We start from the raw sequence: 21,434 nt of genomic DNA, 5'->3' as shown, positions 1-21,434 counted from the left end.
CATTCATCCACACCTAGACCTGTTGTCCATACTGGGGCCATGAGAAAAATGGAGCAAATCTCAGATCAGTGAAGGTACAACCTGGACTAGTCAGCACTCGGTCAGAAGACAAGAAAAACATTTACTTTTGGACCTTGTTGTAAACATCACCCAGAGCAGTATACCATAAAATTATTTCACTCCAACTACTCATCCACACACATACATTACATATTTCTCCCCTTACTTGATATTGTGTGGGCAAAGACATTTAAGACCTGGACAATGTGGTCATGGAAATGCGACAAATGCAGCATCAATGCTGCCACCTCTCATTCAGCAGGCGATCCTGCCTCATTCCGGCTCCCTTAAAGGAAGCAAAGCAAAAAGCCCATTAGGAAAATGGAACTTGGCTTTGTGGAGGACCAGTAAATGTCGGCCCTCCAGACAGGCACTCCGCCAAGTAGTCTCACTTGTCTCCCCCTCTCTCTCTCTTTTGCTCTCTCTATACTTCAGGGCAACAGATTAGCAAAGATAGTTTGTTTATGCATGAGTGTGCAGTAGGTGTTCGCTCAAAAAGCACAAGCATTGAATAATTTTACCCAGAGTAGCATAATTATGCTTCTCCTCCACACACGACCTAGCGCCATCCACATTGTGCAGCCAGAGGTATACACACAGGCCGCAGATCAACAACATGACCTCCTCTAAAAACAACGTTAATGTCACCACCTGGGGGACAAGAGGGTGATGGGGTTGTGGTGCCTCATGGAGTGACAGGAGGAAGCGAGTGCGGCAGACGGGAGCCACACTATTGTTGAACTCGTGCCACCTCGTGTATTTTTACAGCCAGCAAGCCAACACATCAACCCACATTGTACCTTGTATCTAGCATGTCTTTTTGTACACCTCAATGCCCCCATGTCTATGTGCGAGTCTCCATTGACAAGACCTTCTTATAGCAAATGTCACACTTGCAAAAAGGATTCACTCCCCCATTTCCCCTGTGGAGAAAATGAAGTCAAGACCTTCCTCCGCTCTCTGGCTTCTTTCACAGAGTCGCTGCTGTTGCTCTACTCACTTTCCACTCTCGCCTCTCCCTCCCACTTCTCCTCTTCAATCCTCTTTCCTGCGTGCTTGGACTATCTCCCACACACACACTCACCTTGCTTTGCAGTCCTCAGCGCTTTCTTCAAGAAATTTAGGAGGATAATTAGTGCTCACCTTGGGAAGGATTCCAGCACAAGGAGAGTCCTGAAAAGTGAGGCAAAACAAAACAAAACAGACAGTGGAGAGTAAGTGTAGGACACAAGTATGAAATATAATATAAAGTACATATTTATAGTGAGTTCCCTAACAGCGATGTAGAAATCCTTTTCTGTAGGCGTGTGTCACAGGGAGGTAGCTTTTAATTTGATGTCAGTATGCAAATCATGTAAACAAAGAAAAAAAACAGAAACCTTTTGTTCCTGGAAGATATATTCCATCTGCAAGAGAAAAAAAGTGTGATTTTATTTTTAGAAGGTGCAAACAAGGATGGAAGAGAAATGGGGGAGCAGGGGATGGGGTGTGTAAATGTCTCTGATGTGTTCAGTCTGTACAACCTTATTTCTGATAATGGGACCAGCTACTCTTTGTGTCAGTGCCTATTTACACACAAATGAAGTGGGGAGAAGTACGCACCCGCCAGTGCAGCTCGCTTCCATCTCAGCTGTCAAAACGGGTTAGCAACTACAAGCGAAACACAACGATCCCTGGGATCAAACTGGCGCCGTCTCCCCGCACATAATAGCTTTATCTTTGGACATTTGACGCCTCCCTCCCTGGCCAGCTTGCCTCATAGAAGCTTTTCGACGTAGTGTAAAATAATGGTCTCCCACAGGGTCCAGGCATGTCAATCTTTTGTTTGGCCTCTATGATTAGGTGCGGAGAGTAATTGCAAAGAAGCCGACCGTAAATACGGAGGAATTAATCTTCTGATCCAAGCTTGCTGGAAGCTGACACAGGCATGCTCGTCACAGCACAATGAAATGTTTGATAAGAATTATGTGCAGTTTAGGGTGTCTCTTATTGAGCTCACAATCAATCAGTGTATAATCACTGCCAGGGATTTCTAGTAAAGTGTGTGAGCACCCAAATATGTAGTGTGCCCTAAAAGAGCATGATGGCATACCCGATGATGGATGGTTATTAATTTGGATTGGAGAGTGAGCGTTTTTCTATTATTATCTCTTCCAGACCTGCCTGGAGTTGGAGCGCTATCTACAGACGGAGCCCAAACGACTGTCGGAACTGTTTGACCATGACTTGGATGGACTCTTGACCCCAGCTTACTTAAAGGAGGACGGCGAAGAAGAGCTAGCAGATGTCCTACTCCCTAGCATACACGAGCCCCCAAGTCCACCGGCGATGATATGCTGCCCCACACGGAAGAACTTACCCCCTGTTACATCAATAAAAACTGAACCAATGGTACCAGAATCCACAGAAGGGATGGAAGGGGTTCATCAGGCCCAGCTCAGCGCCGTCACCTCCTTGACGCCCCCCTCCTCGCCAGAACTAGGTCGGCATCTGGTCAAACCTAACCCATCCCTAACGACGTCTTCTGATGGGACGCTCACCCTCAAGTTAGTGGCCAGGAAGGTCGGGCTTAGCGCCGCTCGGCTGGTGGCAGCACACCCGCTACATGTGCAGGTAAAAGACGAAGATGAGGGTGCAGCCTGCGTGCTAGGTGAGCTGCCAGAGAACAAGAAGAGGATCCATCGCTGTCAGTTCAACGGCTGCAGGAAGGTTTACACCAAAAGCTCCCACTTAAAAGCCCACCAGAGGACACACACAGGTAAGGGCTTTTATGACCCGCACAACCTTTTTTTGGCCGATTTTAGGACCTCTGTTCATGCGGTCTTGTGTTTGTTAGACTTCTATTGTTGCGGTAAGATTCCATGACGTTTACATTTTTAGTGAGCAAGATGGAATATGAAAAGAGAACTTGTGGGAAAATAAAACCACCTCTTGTATCACTCCTTCTAGCCGAAGGACAAGTGACAAGGTTTTTGACGAGAACGAAGGGGGAGGGCCTCAAGCCATAACTCTCTCACTCCTCCATCTCCAGCCCAAACCACTCAGACCCCTGTCGGAAAGCTGTCCTCTATCTGAGTAACTGCACCGTGATGGATGGATTGACCCGGATAGGCCACCTGCCATTCCCATCTTTATTTCCAGCCTTATTCTCTGACTCAAGCCTGCTGCAGGTCTAGGTCAGCGACAGGCCACCTTTTGCTGGGACTGTAATCATCCAGAAACTACAAATATGTTTCAGACATAACAGTTATGGCGGAAGGTCATGGCATATTGGCTTATACTGTTGTGTGTTAAGACAGGCCTTGCCATCCTCTTAAGCTGTCTTTCCAAACCTGATACGTTTGTCTAGGCCGATGAAAAAATCAGCCCGCAGTGCCCTGTGTGAGTAGAGTAAATGCTAGTGTAACCTACTGAACAAAAAAAAAACATAGTAGTAGTGTAGAAGGAAAACAGTCCCTGTCACATTCAGATGCTTCACTTGGGTCAATTAATTTGGTTGGCATTACCAAAAAAATGACTGGCCCTGTGACACTAATTCCCCAAAGTGAGTCACAGTGTTATTCTTTGCTGTATTGTAGCCAGCTAGTAAAATATTGCAAGTGATCCTCGGTTTCGTCGTTGCCTGGATAAGTTTGTGACAGTACAGCGCATCTGTACAATTAACTAATTTGCAGAGCGACAAGGCTCTTTCAGGAACCATCTTTGCTTTTCATGGGCAAACGTAAAATTCACAATTACTTTGGTTGGAAAAGTTGCATGTATTCACAAATGTCTCACACTTGGAACGTATTAAAGGACAGGAGGTCCTGTTATTACTTTGTGGTCTGGCCATACAGCTACTTTGTAAAGAAACACAGGCCAACCTCTCGCGCTATACAATAGGGTCCCAAAATACAAAGACAATTGGTTTCAGATGATCGTTTGCAAGTCAATTTGTTCGTAAATTGAACAAAGTACCAATTATATAGGTACTACATGTACTACTGAGGCAGAAGGAATTGGCCCATACACAAGGCACTTCGGCTCAATGGGCGCCCGTAAAAATGTTAGAATTTTAAGTGTGCTCTATAGGCGTGAAAATATAGACCAATCAGATGATGTTCATATCTCCGAATGTTTCAAATTGGATGTTCGTAAATTGGGAACCTATTATGTATCATTTTGAGATTATGTCAAACTATTTAGAATGTTAGAGCAGATTGGTAGAAACTCCGGTTCAAAATTTTTAAACAGCTCCTCATGTAACAAATACCAATTTTATTTTTTTGCGCATAATGATTCACGATTTGTGAGTATGTGGAAATTTCATTGATTTAGTTGTTGTATTAAAGTCAATGGAAAATACGAAATACTGTTCATGTTGTCAAAGGCTATTTTGTGAATTGTATCGAATGTGGTTAGCGACCTTGCGAGAATAAGTGAACAATTGAACACACCTGCCTAAAGGGTCAACAAGGTCAACCAGGAGATTCCCAATGGACCCATGGTGTGAGTGTATGTTTACTGTTAGGTGGTTGCAACTATAGGCATTTTGGACTTATTGTGCATGCTTATTTTCCCATGCTCAAGTCAATTTGTCTGTAATTTTGCACCTTTTGGGGCCCTAAATATACACGGCGAACACACAACACAATGATTGATTTAACCGTTGAAGTAGCAGTCAAAACAGCAATTTCAAGCTTTTGTTGTTGACCCACCTAAAACTGTATTTTGACAAAACGGACCACAAAGATGTTTTAGTCATCGACTTGGGTGCAAAAAAGGTGATGTGTTAACAAGTTAAGACAAAAGTCAAATGGCACGGGTATTATAAGGCAGCGACTCTTTTTGTCAAGCAACAGCTCTCTCAGTCTCTGCGCTATTATCCTGACACATTTTAAGATGTCATTACTCAAATCCTCTTTTTCTTACTTGTTATTTCCATAAATTACCGCCGGAGAAAAGGCGACGATTTAATCTGGAATTAGGCGAGTCGGCGTGGAATAGCATTGCCCTGTAGAGCTTTTTGTGAATAGGCTTATTGCAGATAAGGAGTGGTACAATTAGATAGGGAGCAGGTTGAGGGGACAGCTAAAACACAAGGCTGCTTGAGATATTCTTCCTCTGACGCTCATTCAACATCCTCCATCACCCTCTTCTATCCTCTTGTGTGTCTCTCGTGACAGAAGTACTTAAACTCCATCTTTTACTTGATATAAGCGTAGCCGCTTCACTGTAATTTACAGCTATTGGACACATTAGATCGGCACATGCAGTATTATTTCAAGTCAACATTGATGAAAGCTTGTTGCATTGTCACACTTCATGACCGTTCCAATCTTCCTTACTGTGTCCAACATTGGACACCTACTGTCAGGGTTACACCGGCAGATTTATTTCCATAGTCACCATGGGATAATCACTCCCAACTACTATAAATGATCAAGCAACTGCTCCTCTTAGTGATTTTAAAATAATTTACAAGTTGTCTTTTGATGTGTACATGAATATTTGAGCTGACCTCATGGCTCTCTTTAGCATGCCCCGCATTTCTAATCTTTTTCCTTTCATGCAACCACCCCCAACCCTCATTCCACTCTCATATCAAAGGCTAGAATGCTAGTTGTAGGTTGGAGGCTGTAAAGCGCTCTCAGAGAGCATGTCTAATGACCTCTGAGACCCAGATGCCCAGTATTGGCTCCGGTTAATGGACGGAATGCAATTAAGATCAACACTGGCACCTGAGAGGCTGTAGAGCATTCCCTTTGTGTGTGTGTGTGTGTGTGTGTGTGTGTGTGTGTGTGTGTCTGTGTGTGTGTGAGTGTGGGACGACACATAATCTGATTATCGTGACTCAGGAAACACCCATTTATCAGATTATCGATGTAAATATAATTTTTTTTTCATTTAATTTGATTATTTCGGACTGCATTTTAAAAGTGTGGCATTTGGACAGAACCACTAGTTAGAACAGTGGCTTCTAAAAACGTTTCAATGGCACCGGTGAGAGAGGGTTTAAGATAATTTTATTGAAGTAAATGATCCAAGATAAACTATTACATGTTTTCCAAAACGTAACAAGAGCATAATCTGATTACGCTCACGAGTTTGGGCTAATCTGATGGATTTAGATCACTGATCTCCATTTTTCACTGATACCCAGTTCCTCTGAATGGAAGCCGTGTGTGCATTTGCGTTTATGTGCGAGTGAGGAGGCGAGCGTAGTTGTCTGTTTCGCGAGGGTATCTTGAGGAAAAGAAAGAGTGGGGGAGGTAAATTCTGTTGCTAGGCAACGGGGGCAGCATATCGTCGTAGGACTCGGTAGCTGAGTGGTTATTATTGCTGCAAGCACTGGTCTCTTAATGCCCCCCTTCCTCCTTCCTTCCGCACCACCACCGATACCACCTCTAACTATCCCTCCCCCCTTCCTTTGTACATCTCTAAGTTACCGTTGCTAGGCAACTGCCTCCATGCTCTGCCGGCATGCCCGGTAATTGGCCGGTGGCATGGCAGCGTGCCGTTGCCAGATCCAGCCAGCTGCACCGACTACTGCCTCCTCATGTTGCATGCACCGAGTATCAACATGCACTCCTGCTCTCTTGGCCCCGTTGCTAGGCAACACAGTCTGGCATCCCTGTATCCCAGGGCTTCATTGACCAAAGCCGGTTGGCCCAAAGCGTGCTGTTCCAAGTCTTTCTATGTACTGAGCAGTTTTTGCATGACACTCGAATGTAATGTAAGTCAAGACGACATTAAGTAGTCACTGGTGACGTCTTCGATCATTTTTTCAGCACAGAACATAAAGTCTTGGGTGTCTTTGTTTTGGGCTACTTCTGCACAGTGGACATTTTGCAAATAGTCACGGACCTCTTCGTATGCATTGGATTAATTCTCCACTTGCCGCCAACAATTATTGTCGGAAATGTGTTCAACAAGGTCTCTTGTGCCTGCTATTAGTCTCCATCATTCACCAAAACTGATCTTACACAAACAACAAACTATTCATAGATTCATTTTCAAAGTTCCTTTTGACTTTCCACACTGTCGTTTGCGAGAGACCAGCTCAGTTTTGGATATGAGCTGTATAAGCTTTCAAATCTCATCACAATGTGGTTTGGGATCAAATTTAATTGCATTTGATTCTCTCTGTCGAGATGATATGATCAGGAAGTGCACTAAAATGTGAGCTAGATTTGGGACTGCCAGTCTGAATAAGGATTGACAGGTGATCAGTGCTGTGTGAAGGCTACCTTTCGACATACAGTAAATCAGATTGAAATAATAGCTTTACTATTGTAGCAGGATATAAAATTGATGGATGAACAGTTGGGTGTGTGCCATTTTTTCTTTCTATTAAAAAGAAAACCTTGAACATGAACGAAATTTGATGTTAAAATAAATGACGTAATGACGTAAATAAATGAGACGTAACTATTCACATAATACATTGCAGTTGCCTTAGTCTATTTCTGATGACCTTCCATCCCCCCTCCAAGATTTCCAACTGTGTGTTCAGCATATTCAAACACCACTGGGACATAATCAGTGTCTATGTGCCTTCGCTTAATGTATCATTGTTTATGAAACAGGTGTTTTCATTCCCCTTCCCCATCCAGGTGAGAAGCCGTACAAGTGCTCGTGGGAGGGCTGTGAATGGCGTTTTGCACGGAGCGACGAGCTGACGAGGCATTACCGCAAACACACCGGCGCTAAACCCTTCAAGTGCAACCACTGCGACAGGTTTGTCTATGTATTTTTGGCAATCACACTTAAACTGGGGTTGGTACTCAATACAGGTCAGTATGTTTCTGTAAATAAAGCCTCAAGCTGGCCTACTTTACTTTCCAGAACATTTTGCGACTGCTGCTCTGATCCCGAGCGTCCTTGAGCAGAGTAAACTGACCAGCTAAGCAGTTTGCCTCACACGATATTTCAGTGTCTAAATATTTAATTCTTTGGCAGATGGATCGGGGGCCCCGGAGTGAAGCTTTATCCAGCTCTGCATATTCTTTAACAAAAGAAATGAAGATATTATTCAAACAGTGGCGCTGTGGTGATGTGACGTAATTTGCTGTCGACTTTCCTACCTTAATTAGTCACCGCAGCCTATGTTTAATAATGAAACACAAGCAAAATGTTAATTTGCAGCCTGGCTGGCGAAACCATCAAGCATTCGGAGGCCATTATTTGCTATAAAAAGATCAGGCTTGACTGTGACACAAAAATCTTTAGCCCTGTTTTAATTACAAGCCTCTGTCTGTGATCCGACCCTTGCTGACACCTCGGGGATCTCACAGCAATTTTGTTATCTGGGGAATAGATGCTGGGATGATAAGGTCATTTTTGTGATCTTGTTGAACGCGCATCCAACGGTATAAATCCGAGAGAGTTGTAAAGCATCTGCAGCATCATGAAGATAGTTTTATGGCGCCATATTGACCCATATATCAGTGTCAGAGGCTTTATTGAAAAGTACCTGCATTCTTAGGTGTCTCTGGTCCACAGAATTATGTGCATATGCTCTAAATTTGACCGTTAAATAGACCGTGCTAAATAATGGCTATCAGCACATAACTGGTCAGTAAGTGTCTTTTGCCACCGGGTGCGCATTACCTGATAGCTTTTCTTGTGCGCCTCAGTGCCTCATGGCCATCAAAGCATCTGTCATCAGCAGGCGTCTGTTGGACACACTGTAAATACAGTAAACCCTCCCCCCAATTCCCTATCTCCCTTTTGCATCTGAGCACCACCCCCTATGCTGCAGGCACATTCCCTAATTCGGGCTCATCTCTGTCATGTGTCGCATGGCGCCCAACCCTACGGGCTAGAAGCAGATCCTGCTGAGATGAAGGAAGAGGGGAAAAGAAGGCAGGATGGGGAGGGGGGCTTTGGGAGGTGAGTAGTGATAGGGGGTGAAAGACCCATGGTGTGCCAGCTGGTGTGGTGCCCCAAGTTGTGACTCATTCGTTACCATCTGTTTCACTGAACTTACATAAAAAGGTGGGGGGACACCGGAGTGTCTTGTGGGGCTTTTGGTCAACCTGTGTTTTTCTACGATGCTTTATGGCGTAAGACAGTAACACACATGCATTCACACATACTTGAAATGCTTGCTGGTAGGACAGTAAGACCGATGACTGGTAGCTCTACAGTGTGTCTGCCACTGATCCACCCCGAAAGTTAGCTGTATCTTGCTGAAAAGAAGCCATTTGAAGGGTCAAAAAACTAAATCTGACATCAATATTTTTAGATTTAAGGGATTTTCATAATCTGGATGAGCAATGTAAAAAAAAAGTTTGGGGGATGCTGGAGCCTACCCCAGCTATCTATGGGCAGCAGGTGGGGAACACCCTGAACCGGTGCCCAGCCAATCGCAGGGCACAAGTAGACGGACAATCATTCACACTCATACCTAGGAGCAATTTAAAGTGTCCAACCAGGCTACCATGCATGTGGGAGGAAATCAGAGTATGAGGATAAAAACCACGCAAACCCATGGAGAATATTCAAACACACACAGTGGGGACCCACCTGAGATAGAATCATCGGCTCCAGAACTGTGAGGCTCGCGGGACTTGGTCATCGGTTCGTCCCAGGGTAAATTACATTTGTAAATACAATGTTTTTAATATTATCCAACATAGATACAAATTAGTTAACTCAATATAATAGAAAGGTGAAAAACATTAAAATACTGCTATCTCTGGGGGTTAATACAATTCATTAAAAAAGTCCTTCAACAAAAACCCTGTGAGACTCTCTTCTCTAATTGGTCATGAAAACATACAAATAAAATAAAGTCTTTATTTTACAGAGTAGCAAGTAATAAGTAACTAAAACAGTGTTTACAAACATTATAAGTGAGCAAATGTGTTGTTTGTTGGTAGCTTTAATAATTAACTACACATTGCACAGATTACAACACCAATAAAAGGCCAAACCAAGGCATCAAATATCTTGCATAGAGTTAAAATTGAAAATGTATTCTTGAAGTCAGTAGGATGTTATTTTAATGGAATTGTGTCTCTGACATCATTTCGAGTCACATTGAGGGAGCATAACACCTGACTTCTTCTGATTTGTCATCTTTTGCTACCATGTGATATATATTTGCATTCTGTAATGTAAGATGATAATGAGATGGTGGATGTAAAGTGATCTAATGGCTTTTATTTAATAATGAATGACAATTAACTACTGAAAATAAGGCAATGATTTGATTTTGTGTCTTTTTATTTCATTACTACTAATATTGGTTTTTATAGGTCTTTCCTAGAAAATCTAGCATAGTACTCTTGTACTATATATTCTTGAAAGTTTTTGGCCAGACAATATGACCATTTGGAACATTCCTACTATTTTTGTCGCATTTTTCTCTCCAACAATTTGGCAAATGTGTACAAATATAAAATAAAACTACACCCATCTGAAGATTATAAGGAATTTTGAGAAAGTCACTGGTCCTCCAACAGGATATAAAGCTGATAAGTTGTCAAATAGAACAAGCACAAAACACTGCCAAAAACAAACAGTTCTCAAGTACTCCCTGATGGAACTAAACATCTATATAAGGAACTGCTGAATTTCACAGTCTGGACAAGGCAGCCTCAAAACATTAACAGTTGGAAAGGTTTACCCAAAAGTTAAGTAGGCCATATAAAATTTTCAGAAAAAGCCAAAGGTGAATAATCAGATTTTGTTAGGTATGCTGAGGTTATGGTCTGTTAACATTGGACCAAAGGTAATCGAGGCCTACTTTTTTTACACGTCTTTTGACTTGAATGACTACTGAATCTTGATTAAAAAAAATTATTCGAGATTTATATTAGTGTACATGACAGTGGCTATGCAGAAATGAACTAAAACATATTAAGGATAAACAGTTGGTGTGTAGTAAGTACACTGTAGCATTTAAAGTGACAAAAACTCAGAAAATGTCATGAACATGGACTCGTCTACTCTTATGCCATAAAAAAACATTTAAGGAGCAATGTCGCAATTTTTCATTTTTAGATTTGAGAGAATTACAACGAGTAGTTGGTGCGTAGGCCTCACAGTTCTGGGGTCCTGGATTCGATCCCAGGTCGGTCTTCCTGTGTGGACTTAGCATGTTCTCCCTGGGCTTGCCTGGGTTTTCCCCAGGTACTCCGGTTTTCCTCCATGTTCCAAAAACATACATGTTAGAGTGGTTAAACACTTTAAATTGCCCCTAGGTATGAGTGCAAGCATGAATAATTGTGCGTCTCCTCGTGCCCTGCAATTGAATGGCCACCAATTGAGGGTGTCCCCCGCCTGGTGCCCAAAGTCAGCTGGGTCAGGCTCCAGCACCTCCCACGACCCTTGTGAGGATAAACGGTTCAGAAAATGAATGAATGAAAGAATTCCATCGGCAGTCACATGTCTGTTATGCAACTAAGCGTTAGTGTTTATTTTCCTTAGCTTGTTTGTTATTTGCGGCTTTTATGTTGCTCATGGCATGACAGCTCAAATCATTAGGAGCTACAACTAGAAATGCTGATTATGAATTAGTAACATGAGGACTAATTGCATCCACACCCATGGCTCAGTTCTCTGTTCCATTGACTAAACGATCCTCTTTCCGCCACGCCATGTTTGTAAGAGCGTTTCCCCCTCTGTTGTATGCAGGTGTTTCTCACGGTCGGATCATTTGGCGCTGCACATGAAAAGGCACATCTGAGGAGCACAAGAGAAGAAGAAGGGAGTGGAGGCGGAAAGGAAGAAGAGAGGCCACATCACTTGCAGAAAAATTGTCACCACGGATCTCAGACTGGTGTCAAACTCCATATTTGGCATTTCTGGAGCAGAGGCAGACACACCATGCCATTGGCTTGAACAAAGGCAGGCAATACACGGGTCCCACATGATTCCATGAAGCGTCATCTGCCTCTCCTCGAGTGGGACCTTTAGTTGGCAGCTCTTGGTTTCAGTCCACTTTTGCCTCATTTCCATGCAGCATTGTCCTACATGCAGCCAATTTAGCACTTGCTGGGTTGCCATAGCCTTTTTGTTCAAAGGGTGTATAATATCACAACTTTTCTGTTCGACTTTTTTCACTTCCCACCTAGATCAATTGCTAAATCCTTCTGGTTCAACGGAGCTTGTTTGACTGGCGATTGCAGACTTGATTGGATTGGAGGATGTTTTTGTTTGCCTAAACTGATTGAGGTCATCCAGAGAGCTTTGTTGGTAGAAAGGTAATCCGTGAAGACTTTCATCTGGATATGGCCTTCTAACCTATTCCTGGCAAAAGAGAGGCCATCTCCAACTTGAACCTGATATCCATATATTTGGAGCTGAACCTATTGCACAATTGACTCTTTGCAAACCCTTTGTCAAAAAGAAAGGCCCCCGTTTGTCTGACTGGGAAGCACTTGGGCCCATTGCACAAGTCAAAAGACAGGATCACTATGTATGTAAAGGCTATATTGTTTTTAATCAAAGATCTGATATTTGTTCGGAATTTACCATTCTGAAGGACTCTTTGGAAATGAACGCAGCCAAATAAAAAACTGTCGATGACTGAAGTGATCTCTCGAGCATTTGAGAGTGATTGGCATCCGACCACCCACCGTGTTGCTCATAATGCAGAACTGTTCCAATTTAGCCAACTTCAATTCTTCCAAGTTTCTCCAGTAAATCAGGCCCTATGCATCTCCTGGGACATTCCACAGATTTACGTCCTGTAGGACATGGAATGGACTTGTAGGAGGACAAATCCAATCAATTGGCTAACAGATCAATGTGAATGTATCTGTAATGTTTCTGTGCACGTGCAGCTGAAAATGTGAATGGCGTACCGATCACTCCTTGTTAAAACTTCACCATTCCACTTTTTCCACGTCATTGTTATCTAGAAAGTCACGCCTTGTGACTTATGTCACGCATTCTTCTCGGGGGTCTGGAGAGCCCTTTTCCACTGGGTGACCGATGGAGGGTAAAGGTGAGGGGAGGAATAAAATGTTCAAACTCGGTAAAGACAACAGCCCTTTCAGCTTTTAACATTTGGAAAGAGTGAGGCATCTACATACAATAAATAAAGCGTAGTCACATTCCTTCATGGTTCTCTACTCCCGAATCCCAGACACCAGTACCGTAAATGCCTTTTCACCCAGAGGCTTTGGCGCAAATGATGTACAATCTCTGCCTTCTGTTAAAGAAATAGATTTTTTTTAGTCAAATGAAAACATAGAAACACCCATAATTCACTTTTTGAATAGTTTGTAACGCACCCGATCAGCCCCTAGCTAGATATACTAGTGTTCGGTCCATGTTTGGATGCAGACAAAATGAATAAAAGTGGTTAGCACCATCAACGGCAGCTCTATGCATGTTTCAATACTTTGGCTTAAATATTGACATGAATGAATGAATGTGTGGAAATGTGGTTTTGGTTGTTTTCCATGTTGTCATCGACAACGCAGGACTGCAGCACAGAAATTTCCCAAATACAGCATTGTTCGAAATCGACTCAATTAAGTCTCTAAAGTGTACGCTGGAAATCTTGGACTTCAAATGTGAATGTTTACTTTTTTATACTAATTTGATTTTTTTGTGGTTCACTTTTGTGTCCTTTTAATGAATGATTGTCAATTATGCTGTGCCTGTGTGTAATTATTTTGGTCTGTATTTGCACTCGGTTTTGGAAAACAAGAAAAAGTAACATATCTGATGTTTTTTTTCCTCCATTTGTGCACATCATAACACTACCACTGCATCTCTGTACAGTAACTGTTTTATACACAAACTTGGGCACATACATTCAAGCACACCCTCATGAGAGCGCACACATGTACGTACACACCACACTCACACATGCACGCTGGCTCGGTGTGAGGTGCAGGCTGCAGATCTCACCATCACTGATCTCCTTCTGAATTTTAACTCAGACTCTTTTTTTTGCTGACCCCCCTTGTTGCCTCCCCCTCCCATCATATCCTCTCCACAAGATAGCAACAGTTTTGACTCCTCTTCTCCCAAGGCCTGTACACACCTTTCTCCATTTTCCTGTTTTGTGTTTCTCCCTTTCTTTTGACTGTACAAAGTGTTTCAAATTTATCATTTGTATATTATGATGTATGGGTATGATAATGTTCTTTATTATGGAAAATTGAGAAAGATTTATTTTTGTTACTGGTTTGTTTCATAATTCATTTTTTTAAATTGGTATTGTAATATCTCTATGCAATGAACTGTTTGTTTTTTTATTTAAGAATGTAATTATGTGTAATAAATCGTAGACGCAGTTTGGCATGGAGTAGTAATGTTTCCTGACTGGTCTGTTCATTAACAAGATGCACTTATTATCCATCACATCTTCACTCTTCTACGCCATTTTATCAAGAAGGCAAAAATGCTAAGTTAGTACTTTCTCAACAATGGAGCGCCATCGTGTTTTTTTTTATTTGACGTTGGCCCAAAAGTGAGACCAGAATTATTTTCTGTCTGTCCTTTTTGTGACTTGTGAATTCATAGTTCACAGCAAGGCTGGAAACACCTGCTCATACTGAGTAATTACATCTGTTAGCAAACAAGGTGTGAAGGCTTCAGCGCTATTCTTGCCTTTTGACCATGACCAGCTGATAAAAGGCTAATCGAATAAGTAATGGCTAATTAGGGAGTAATTACTCCCTGCTAAATGGTCCCATGCAGTGTATTAATTCTCCTTGGGTCTGGCAAAGAGGAGCTCCCATCAGGAGATTTTTTTTAATATATATATATTTAATACACTAATTGAATGTCACACTCAGCAAGGAGCTTACATGTATCTGGTTAACTATGTGCTCTCTTATCAGAAATTACAGACTGGTTATCTATTGAACTGTACTACAGCTACTACTACATGAAATTTGATGGAATTATTGTCTAACACCCGTTGTGTTTTTGTTACACTGGCATGAGTTCCCAGTAGTAAAGCCAAAACCAGTAATTCACACAGTTCTCCAGCTCGGTAGTTTTACTGCAGGACAACCCCACATTTGTTTTACAATGCTGCTGTGATACACGAGATCTGAAGTGGAATATTCTGCAAATATCGTAAAAGCTGTCCTGCTGAGCATGCTCTTCAAGAAACAGACCGCTGCTGTCGTCTTCATTTTCCCAGCTAAATAAAGGAAGACTGTGTTCGTCCATCACAGACCAATAGTGAATGACAAATTTGTTGCTGCAATCTCAGACATGTCAATCAGTGCCTGATTATCATGATAAGACACAATTTGTTCAAACTTCCCCATTCATCATATCATATCGTCTGCAACACTTGCTGTGCAATAAGGTTAATCCCACCATAACACAATTATTGTTATGTTTTTTTTTATTTGCACAGAATAACATTATTTTAGTTTCAATTGTTAGAACAGTTTACACACAAAGGAAAAGGATGTTGCACCATATGGTGCTGTTTTATATTTCTTGTGTTCAATAAACAAGTGGATAATCAGGATGACTCACACAAAGTTAGAAAGTTATCCTTGTACTTCTTTTTTTCTCAATAGAGCCTGTAGTAAATTGTTTTTAATTACAGAATTATGATCATTATTTAAGTATCACTAATGCTTTATGGTCGACTTACTTATCCACGTTATTATTACCTTTAGGAACAATTGTCATGAATCTCACACAACAGAAACAGCACAGCACAGTACATTTTGCATTATCCCCCAAAGATGACAGTGAGGAAAACTAAAACCAATTGCCTGACGTTTGCATTCAAAAAGTAATTTCAAGCAACCAGTACTGCAGTACTGTACTGTATCATCACCACTTTCCGCTCGTTACTGAATGATCTCATTAAGATTCAAGCAGTATTTTTAGAGAAATGTCTGAGACACCCATAAGAGGTCATTTACATCAACAAGCAATCATGAGGTTTTATGGAGACAGGGGGGTGGGTCTTTTGATTTTGTGCTTGGATAGTTACAATTATAGGGAATGTGTCACAGTGCCTCTCTGTAATTAAAGCCTAATCACGCTAGAGGTTTCAGAGAAGCGTTCGCATCAGGAATCCCTCTCTCTATATGCCGCCTTGAGCAACATCTCACCTACTGTGAGGGATGTTGCCATTCAAGATTTATTCGATTTGCACCGTTAGAAATTCTTTTATGTCATTAGTAACCATTAAGGCAACTTGGATTATGTTGATGCATTGGATCCTGGTGCCGTAAAATAGGCCTGTTTTACTAGTTGTGATCCAAAGGAAACCCATCACTTATCTGGATTGGCAACGCCCCCTGCTTTTGGGCAAACAACAGCGGCTAGAACTGGAACTGATTGAAATCTATGTGCACACTAATAGCTTGGTGTGGACGACAAAGTCTTCAGCAATATGTGGTTCTTTCACTCCTTTACTGTGAGAACAGACTAACGAGCAGGCGTCTTTGGATAATTTATTATGCAATCTTGCTTCTACTTGGAGCACAGTGGCTGTGTGTAGTGGCTCGGCGCTGTTTGTCTGCAATATTGCTTGTGGGCAAAATAAATTGTGTGCATTTCTAAAGTTGTTAGACAATGTAGTTATCCCGTTGTGCAGAGGTGGACAATTATTTCACAGAGGGAAGCAGGGGGTCCTGGTTTTTGTTCAAACCAATGCAGAAGAGAGAGTTTAACCAAGTAGGTTTCTGTTGGAGCATGCACCACTTGACTGGAATCACCTAATTATATTTGTAAGATACTGGATAGTGAAAAGGTGTCGTATTGTCCGGTTGGACTAAAAACCTGCACCGATTGCGGCCCTTTATGGACCATATGCCCACCCTTGCTGTAAAAATTACTTTTAAACATTTGACTCTTGATGATGAGTGGACTGCAGCGCACACACATATAGGCTCCCTAGTGGCCATGGATCCATGTCTATGACCACAGAGGTCCTCCTTGATTGTCACCCACCTGCTAATTAAACAGCCTAACAAGATTGTGTCGCAAACAGGTTGGACAGAAAGGTCACACTTGCTTTTAAATGAACATGGCCAATAATGAGCGTGGCTCAGGAAGACAGGTGGATAAGGATGTAATGAAAACACTGATAGTGGCAGAAGGGAGTGGAAACTTTGGAAACAGAGAGCAGGGCTCAGTGTCAAAAATGAGAACAGATGATCCAATGTTTGGGTTCTTTGAAGTCTGAAGGCCCAGTTTTTCCAACCTCAAATTGTTTAAAAGGCATAAGACACTTTAACTGCAGTCATTATAGGTACCATCATTTTTGTGTCTATTAGGGTGCCATCAATGTACTTCTTTGTACTCATACATAAGTTACATCGTATTATAAGTGATATTAGTGTATCAATGTACTGCATTTGTCTTTTGTTCTCAATATTTTAACATTTTAATTATACTTTTTTATTTATTTGATGTTCCTAACTCAAGCGAGAACATCGTTCTCAAGTTATGTTTTGGAAACACTAAGCAGGTTGCAACTGTAAGATAACAGCTTGAGCAGAGCTATCCAATGGGTATATTTAATGTGTTTATTGGGAGAAATCACAAAGTGACGCAAAAATCAACATATTGTCGACTCATTTATAAATATATACTCAGTCAGTCACGCGTCATTTTCTCATGTTTGTGCACTTTCCTTGATACAACTTTACCATGCAGAACATATATGCTGATATGCTCTAACACAGGCATAAAGAAGCAAAAAGAAAATAGATGCAGAATGGTTTTACTAGTTCTGGTGTGGCGTTCTTCCTTTTTGGACGCAGAGAAGCCTGTTTCACATTTTTACTAGGGCGAATTGGAACGACATCAGGCTCAAATGAGGCATCATCCTCCCTTTGCCTTTCTTTGCATCCATTTTATGACTGGTCTGACCACATTTTTTAATTCATTCACATCCATGAAACAATTGGGCAGAAAACAGACTCTCAATGTCTTTTTTTTTCCTGACTGTGTGCGTCCAGCACGCTTCCCTCACCAAAGAGTGAAAGTCCAGTGGATTACTATATTAACTATCTGTCCTGTTTGTACAATCAAAAGTTTTTAAACTGAAAGCATACTCGTGTCTTCTTCTTTTTATGTATGCTATTTTATTTTCTAGAGTAAAATCCATGCATGATATGATTGTACCAAACACGTGGGAATACAGCAGTTAATGAAATTTCTCACCTTGCTGTTATTTAGAACTGATTTTACTAGGAATAGCAGACTATCTGAAATACTTGAATTTGATTGTCTAAAACAGTTGTGCATCTATAGATGTCTGCAATTTTGTCCACTTCTTGAAAGTATTGTCTTTATTGATATTTTTTTACTCTATTGCACAGCAGAAATATGTTTTTTTTTTCAAATTGGTAAACAAAATTCTTTGGCTGGGAATGCACGTCATCTTTCATTCATTATCATAATTGACTTGCACTATCATTCTTGTCTTGCACTTTAAACTTTGTATTTGGTGCCATTGTAATTAAGTTGTCCAGTGCTCTAAAAAAAAAACATAAGGATTTGCTTTTGATTCAAGAGGGCTTTTGGTGTAAATGTCCACCAAGCATCATGATCACCCACCCCCATATCTGACCTATATACTCTGTGTCTCGTTCAACCGTTATCTTATGGTGGCAGAATCAGGATTGATTGGTTCAATTAAACTGTCCTTTAATGTAATCTGCTAAATCTATTTCTATCATCAAAGCCAAATACCTGCCTCTCTCTGAGTAGGATTACTGGTCTCTCCCTCAAATTTGCACCTCAAATGAAGTTCAAAGGTCAAGAGACTGAGAATGAGGGTGTGGAGACAGAGCCCAAACAATGAACTCCCCGGGAAAAAATATATTTGTCTGGTACACAATTGAAATTTACAGATTCTTCCCAGAAACTGCAGCCAATCTTTATATGCTGTAATTTCTAAATTGGGATTTGATACTCATTGCCCTCAATTCCACGAGCAAGCACCATGGATAGCTCCCCAGGAACAACATATTTGTCTGGTACACAATTGAAATGTACAGATTTTTCCCAGAAACTGCAGCCTATCTTTATCTGCTGTAATTTCTAAATTGGGATTTGATACTCATTACCCTCAATTCCACGAGCAAGCACCATGGATAGCTCCATCTTCAAATTATTAAAATGTTGAGGAAAATCGCAGTTTTCAAAAGTAGCCACCTATATTTGGATGCAATTCAAAGGCGTGTCAGACAGCTGTAATGTGTAAAATAACATGTTCCAAGTCAAATGCACATTACACACTACAGCTGCCTACAGTTATTTAAGTTCAACCATGACTTTATGTTACCTTAATCTTTAGTAGTTTGATGGTGGCTCACTCATTGCTTTTCAGGAAAATTGTCCAATGTCTTCTGTTGGATACAGCCCCCAAAATGTTTTTAAACCACTGCCTGCAGGCATACGCAGGGCTTTTTCATGGGCTTATTACTTTGTGTTTAATAGAATGTATATGTGTGCAAAAATACGCACACTCTAGCACACAACGTTGAGTCTTGCTGTCAGGCTTAATCAAACCCAATTGATTGGTTGACACATGGCATGGTTGCACATGCAGGGCCTGGACCTGGAAACCCCCATTCCCTTCTATAAATTAAATCCCAACGGTAAAAGCATATCTGACGACAGATATAGATCAAGATGGAGCCCCAGTCAATCACTGCTCTTGATTAGGGGGGAAGACACGTGGCTGCCAGGATGCGGGAAAGCTTTACTATAGTACATAATTTGATATACATCTTTCATACAGGGACACGAAAGTGGGGAGAAAAGTGAACCTGACCTGCCCTTGAAAATCCAGATTTAGAAAAAATGTTTACAGACATCAAATCAAATTCCAATTAAATAGTGTTCTTTTTTAAAAGATACTGTTTAAAAATACAACATCAGACATTCAGTAATCCAAGACACCCCCCACAAAAAAGCTTTACTATACATAATTTGATATACATCTTTCATACAGGGACACGAAAGTGGTGAGAAAAGTGAACCTGACCTGCCCTTGAAAATCCAGATTTAAAAAAAAAATGTTTACAAACATCAAATCAAATTCCAATTAAATATTGTTCTTTTTTAAAATATACTATTTAGAAATACAACAACAGACATTCAGTAATCCAAGACACCCCCCACAAAAAAGGTTTAGACTGCCGACAGCGACAGGGCTATTTATTCTTTTTTTTTAAAAATAAAATTAAAAATCTTAAATGAAGGCGGCCCGGTGGGGATAGTGTTTAGTGCGTCGGCCTCACAGCTCTGGGGTCCTGGGTTCAAATCCAGGTTGGCCCCACTGTATGGAGTTTGCATGTTCTCCCCGGGCCTGCGTGGGTTTCCTCCGGGTACTCCGGTTTCCTCCCACATTCTAAAAACATGCATGGTAGGCTGTTTGGACACTCTAAATTGCCCCCAGGTATGGGTGTCAGTGTGCATGGTTGTCCTTTGTCTCATTGTGCCCTGTAATCGTCTGGGCACCGATTCAAGGTGTCCCCCGCCTCTGGCCTGGAGTCAGCTGGGATAGGTTCCAGCACCCCAGCGACCCTACAGAGGATAAAGCGGTTCAGAAAATGAGATGAGATCTTAAATGAAAAAACATCTTTTTCTCACGAGTTTATTGAACTAGCATGAATAATGAGCCCACTAAGATTGGGAGTTTACACACCCCAGAATTCGGTGCTAAACCTCTGATTACAGATACCACACATATTCTACTTATAAACTTGTGTTGGTAATTAGTAAGTAACAATCAATTCATTTATATGTATAGGTGGTAAATAAGGACTCTAAAGCCTTTCCTCCGCGTGAATCACACCATTCTTGCCACTCGCCTTGAGAATAATGCATGTTCTGATACTGCTGTCTTGTGTTAGGTTTGTGCAATTGCAAAACACACGCACGCACGGGCAAAAAGGTCAACACTTCCTGTCTTCCTGTTAGTTGATTTAGCAGCAATTGTATGTTTTAATACCACGAGTTGATTCAGAGTACTATTCCAAATTTTATCTGGATTTTTTTCAGTCTTAAAAATATGTATAAGGCGCCATTGCCAATGATAAATTTACATCTTCTTTAGTCAGGTGACTCAATCCAATTCCCTTTGCCACAATGTATCATACAGGTAAAATGAAATGACAACGTTGTCAGGTGAAATGCAGTTAATTCAGAATTTATTGCAAATTATACTATTTTTTGTTTTTAAAATGTGGTCATATGTGACCAAAATGTAACTGTAAGCTCAATTTTACTTACTATTTGCTTTTAAAAGAGACAAAAACTACAAATAGAAATTCTCTAAGTTTCTTATCATTAGGTTTTAGGTTAAAGTGAATGATGGAAACTATACCTAACCTTTCAGTAACACCGCTTAATTACTTATTACTCAGTTGCTGAACAATTTAATATAACCATGTCTTAGCTAAGCCACAATTATTAATTGTCCACAA

General features: G+C 41.2%; 1 protein-coding gene across 1 annotated transcript in view; it reads left to right on the top strand.

The window, feature by feature from the left end:
• LOC144083376 (Krueppel-like factor 7) overlaps positions 1 to 14,317 on the top strand; it is a 29,431-nt gene extending 15,114 nt beyond the window's left edge. Inside the window, exons 2-4 of the mRNA XM_077611180.1 lie at positions 2,218 to 2,818; positions 7,656 to 7,779; positions 11,686 to 14,317. Coding sequence (XP_077467306.1) covers positions 2,218 to 2,818; positions 7,656 to 7,779; positions 11,686 to 11,737 — 777 coding nt within the window. The 3' untranslated portion in view covers positions 11,738 to 14,317. The remainder of the gene's footprint in view (positions 1 to 2,217; positions 2,819 to 7,655; positions 7,780 to 11,685) is intronic.
• The last annotated feature ends 7,117 nt before the right edge of the window (positions 14,318 to 21,434 follow it).

This window comes from Stigmatopora argus, chromosome 1, assembly GCF_051989625.1.
Source record: "Stigmatopora argus isolate UIUO_Sarg chromosome 1, RoL_Sarg_1.0, whole genome shotgun sequence".
Classification (NCBI taxonomy): Eukaryota; Metazoa; Chordata; class Actinopteri; order Syngnathiformes; family Syngnathidae; genus Stigmatopora; species Stigmatopora argus.
This window is presented reverse-complemented; position numbering and strand designations above follow the sequence as displayed.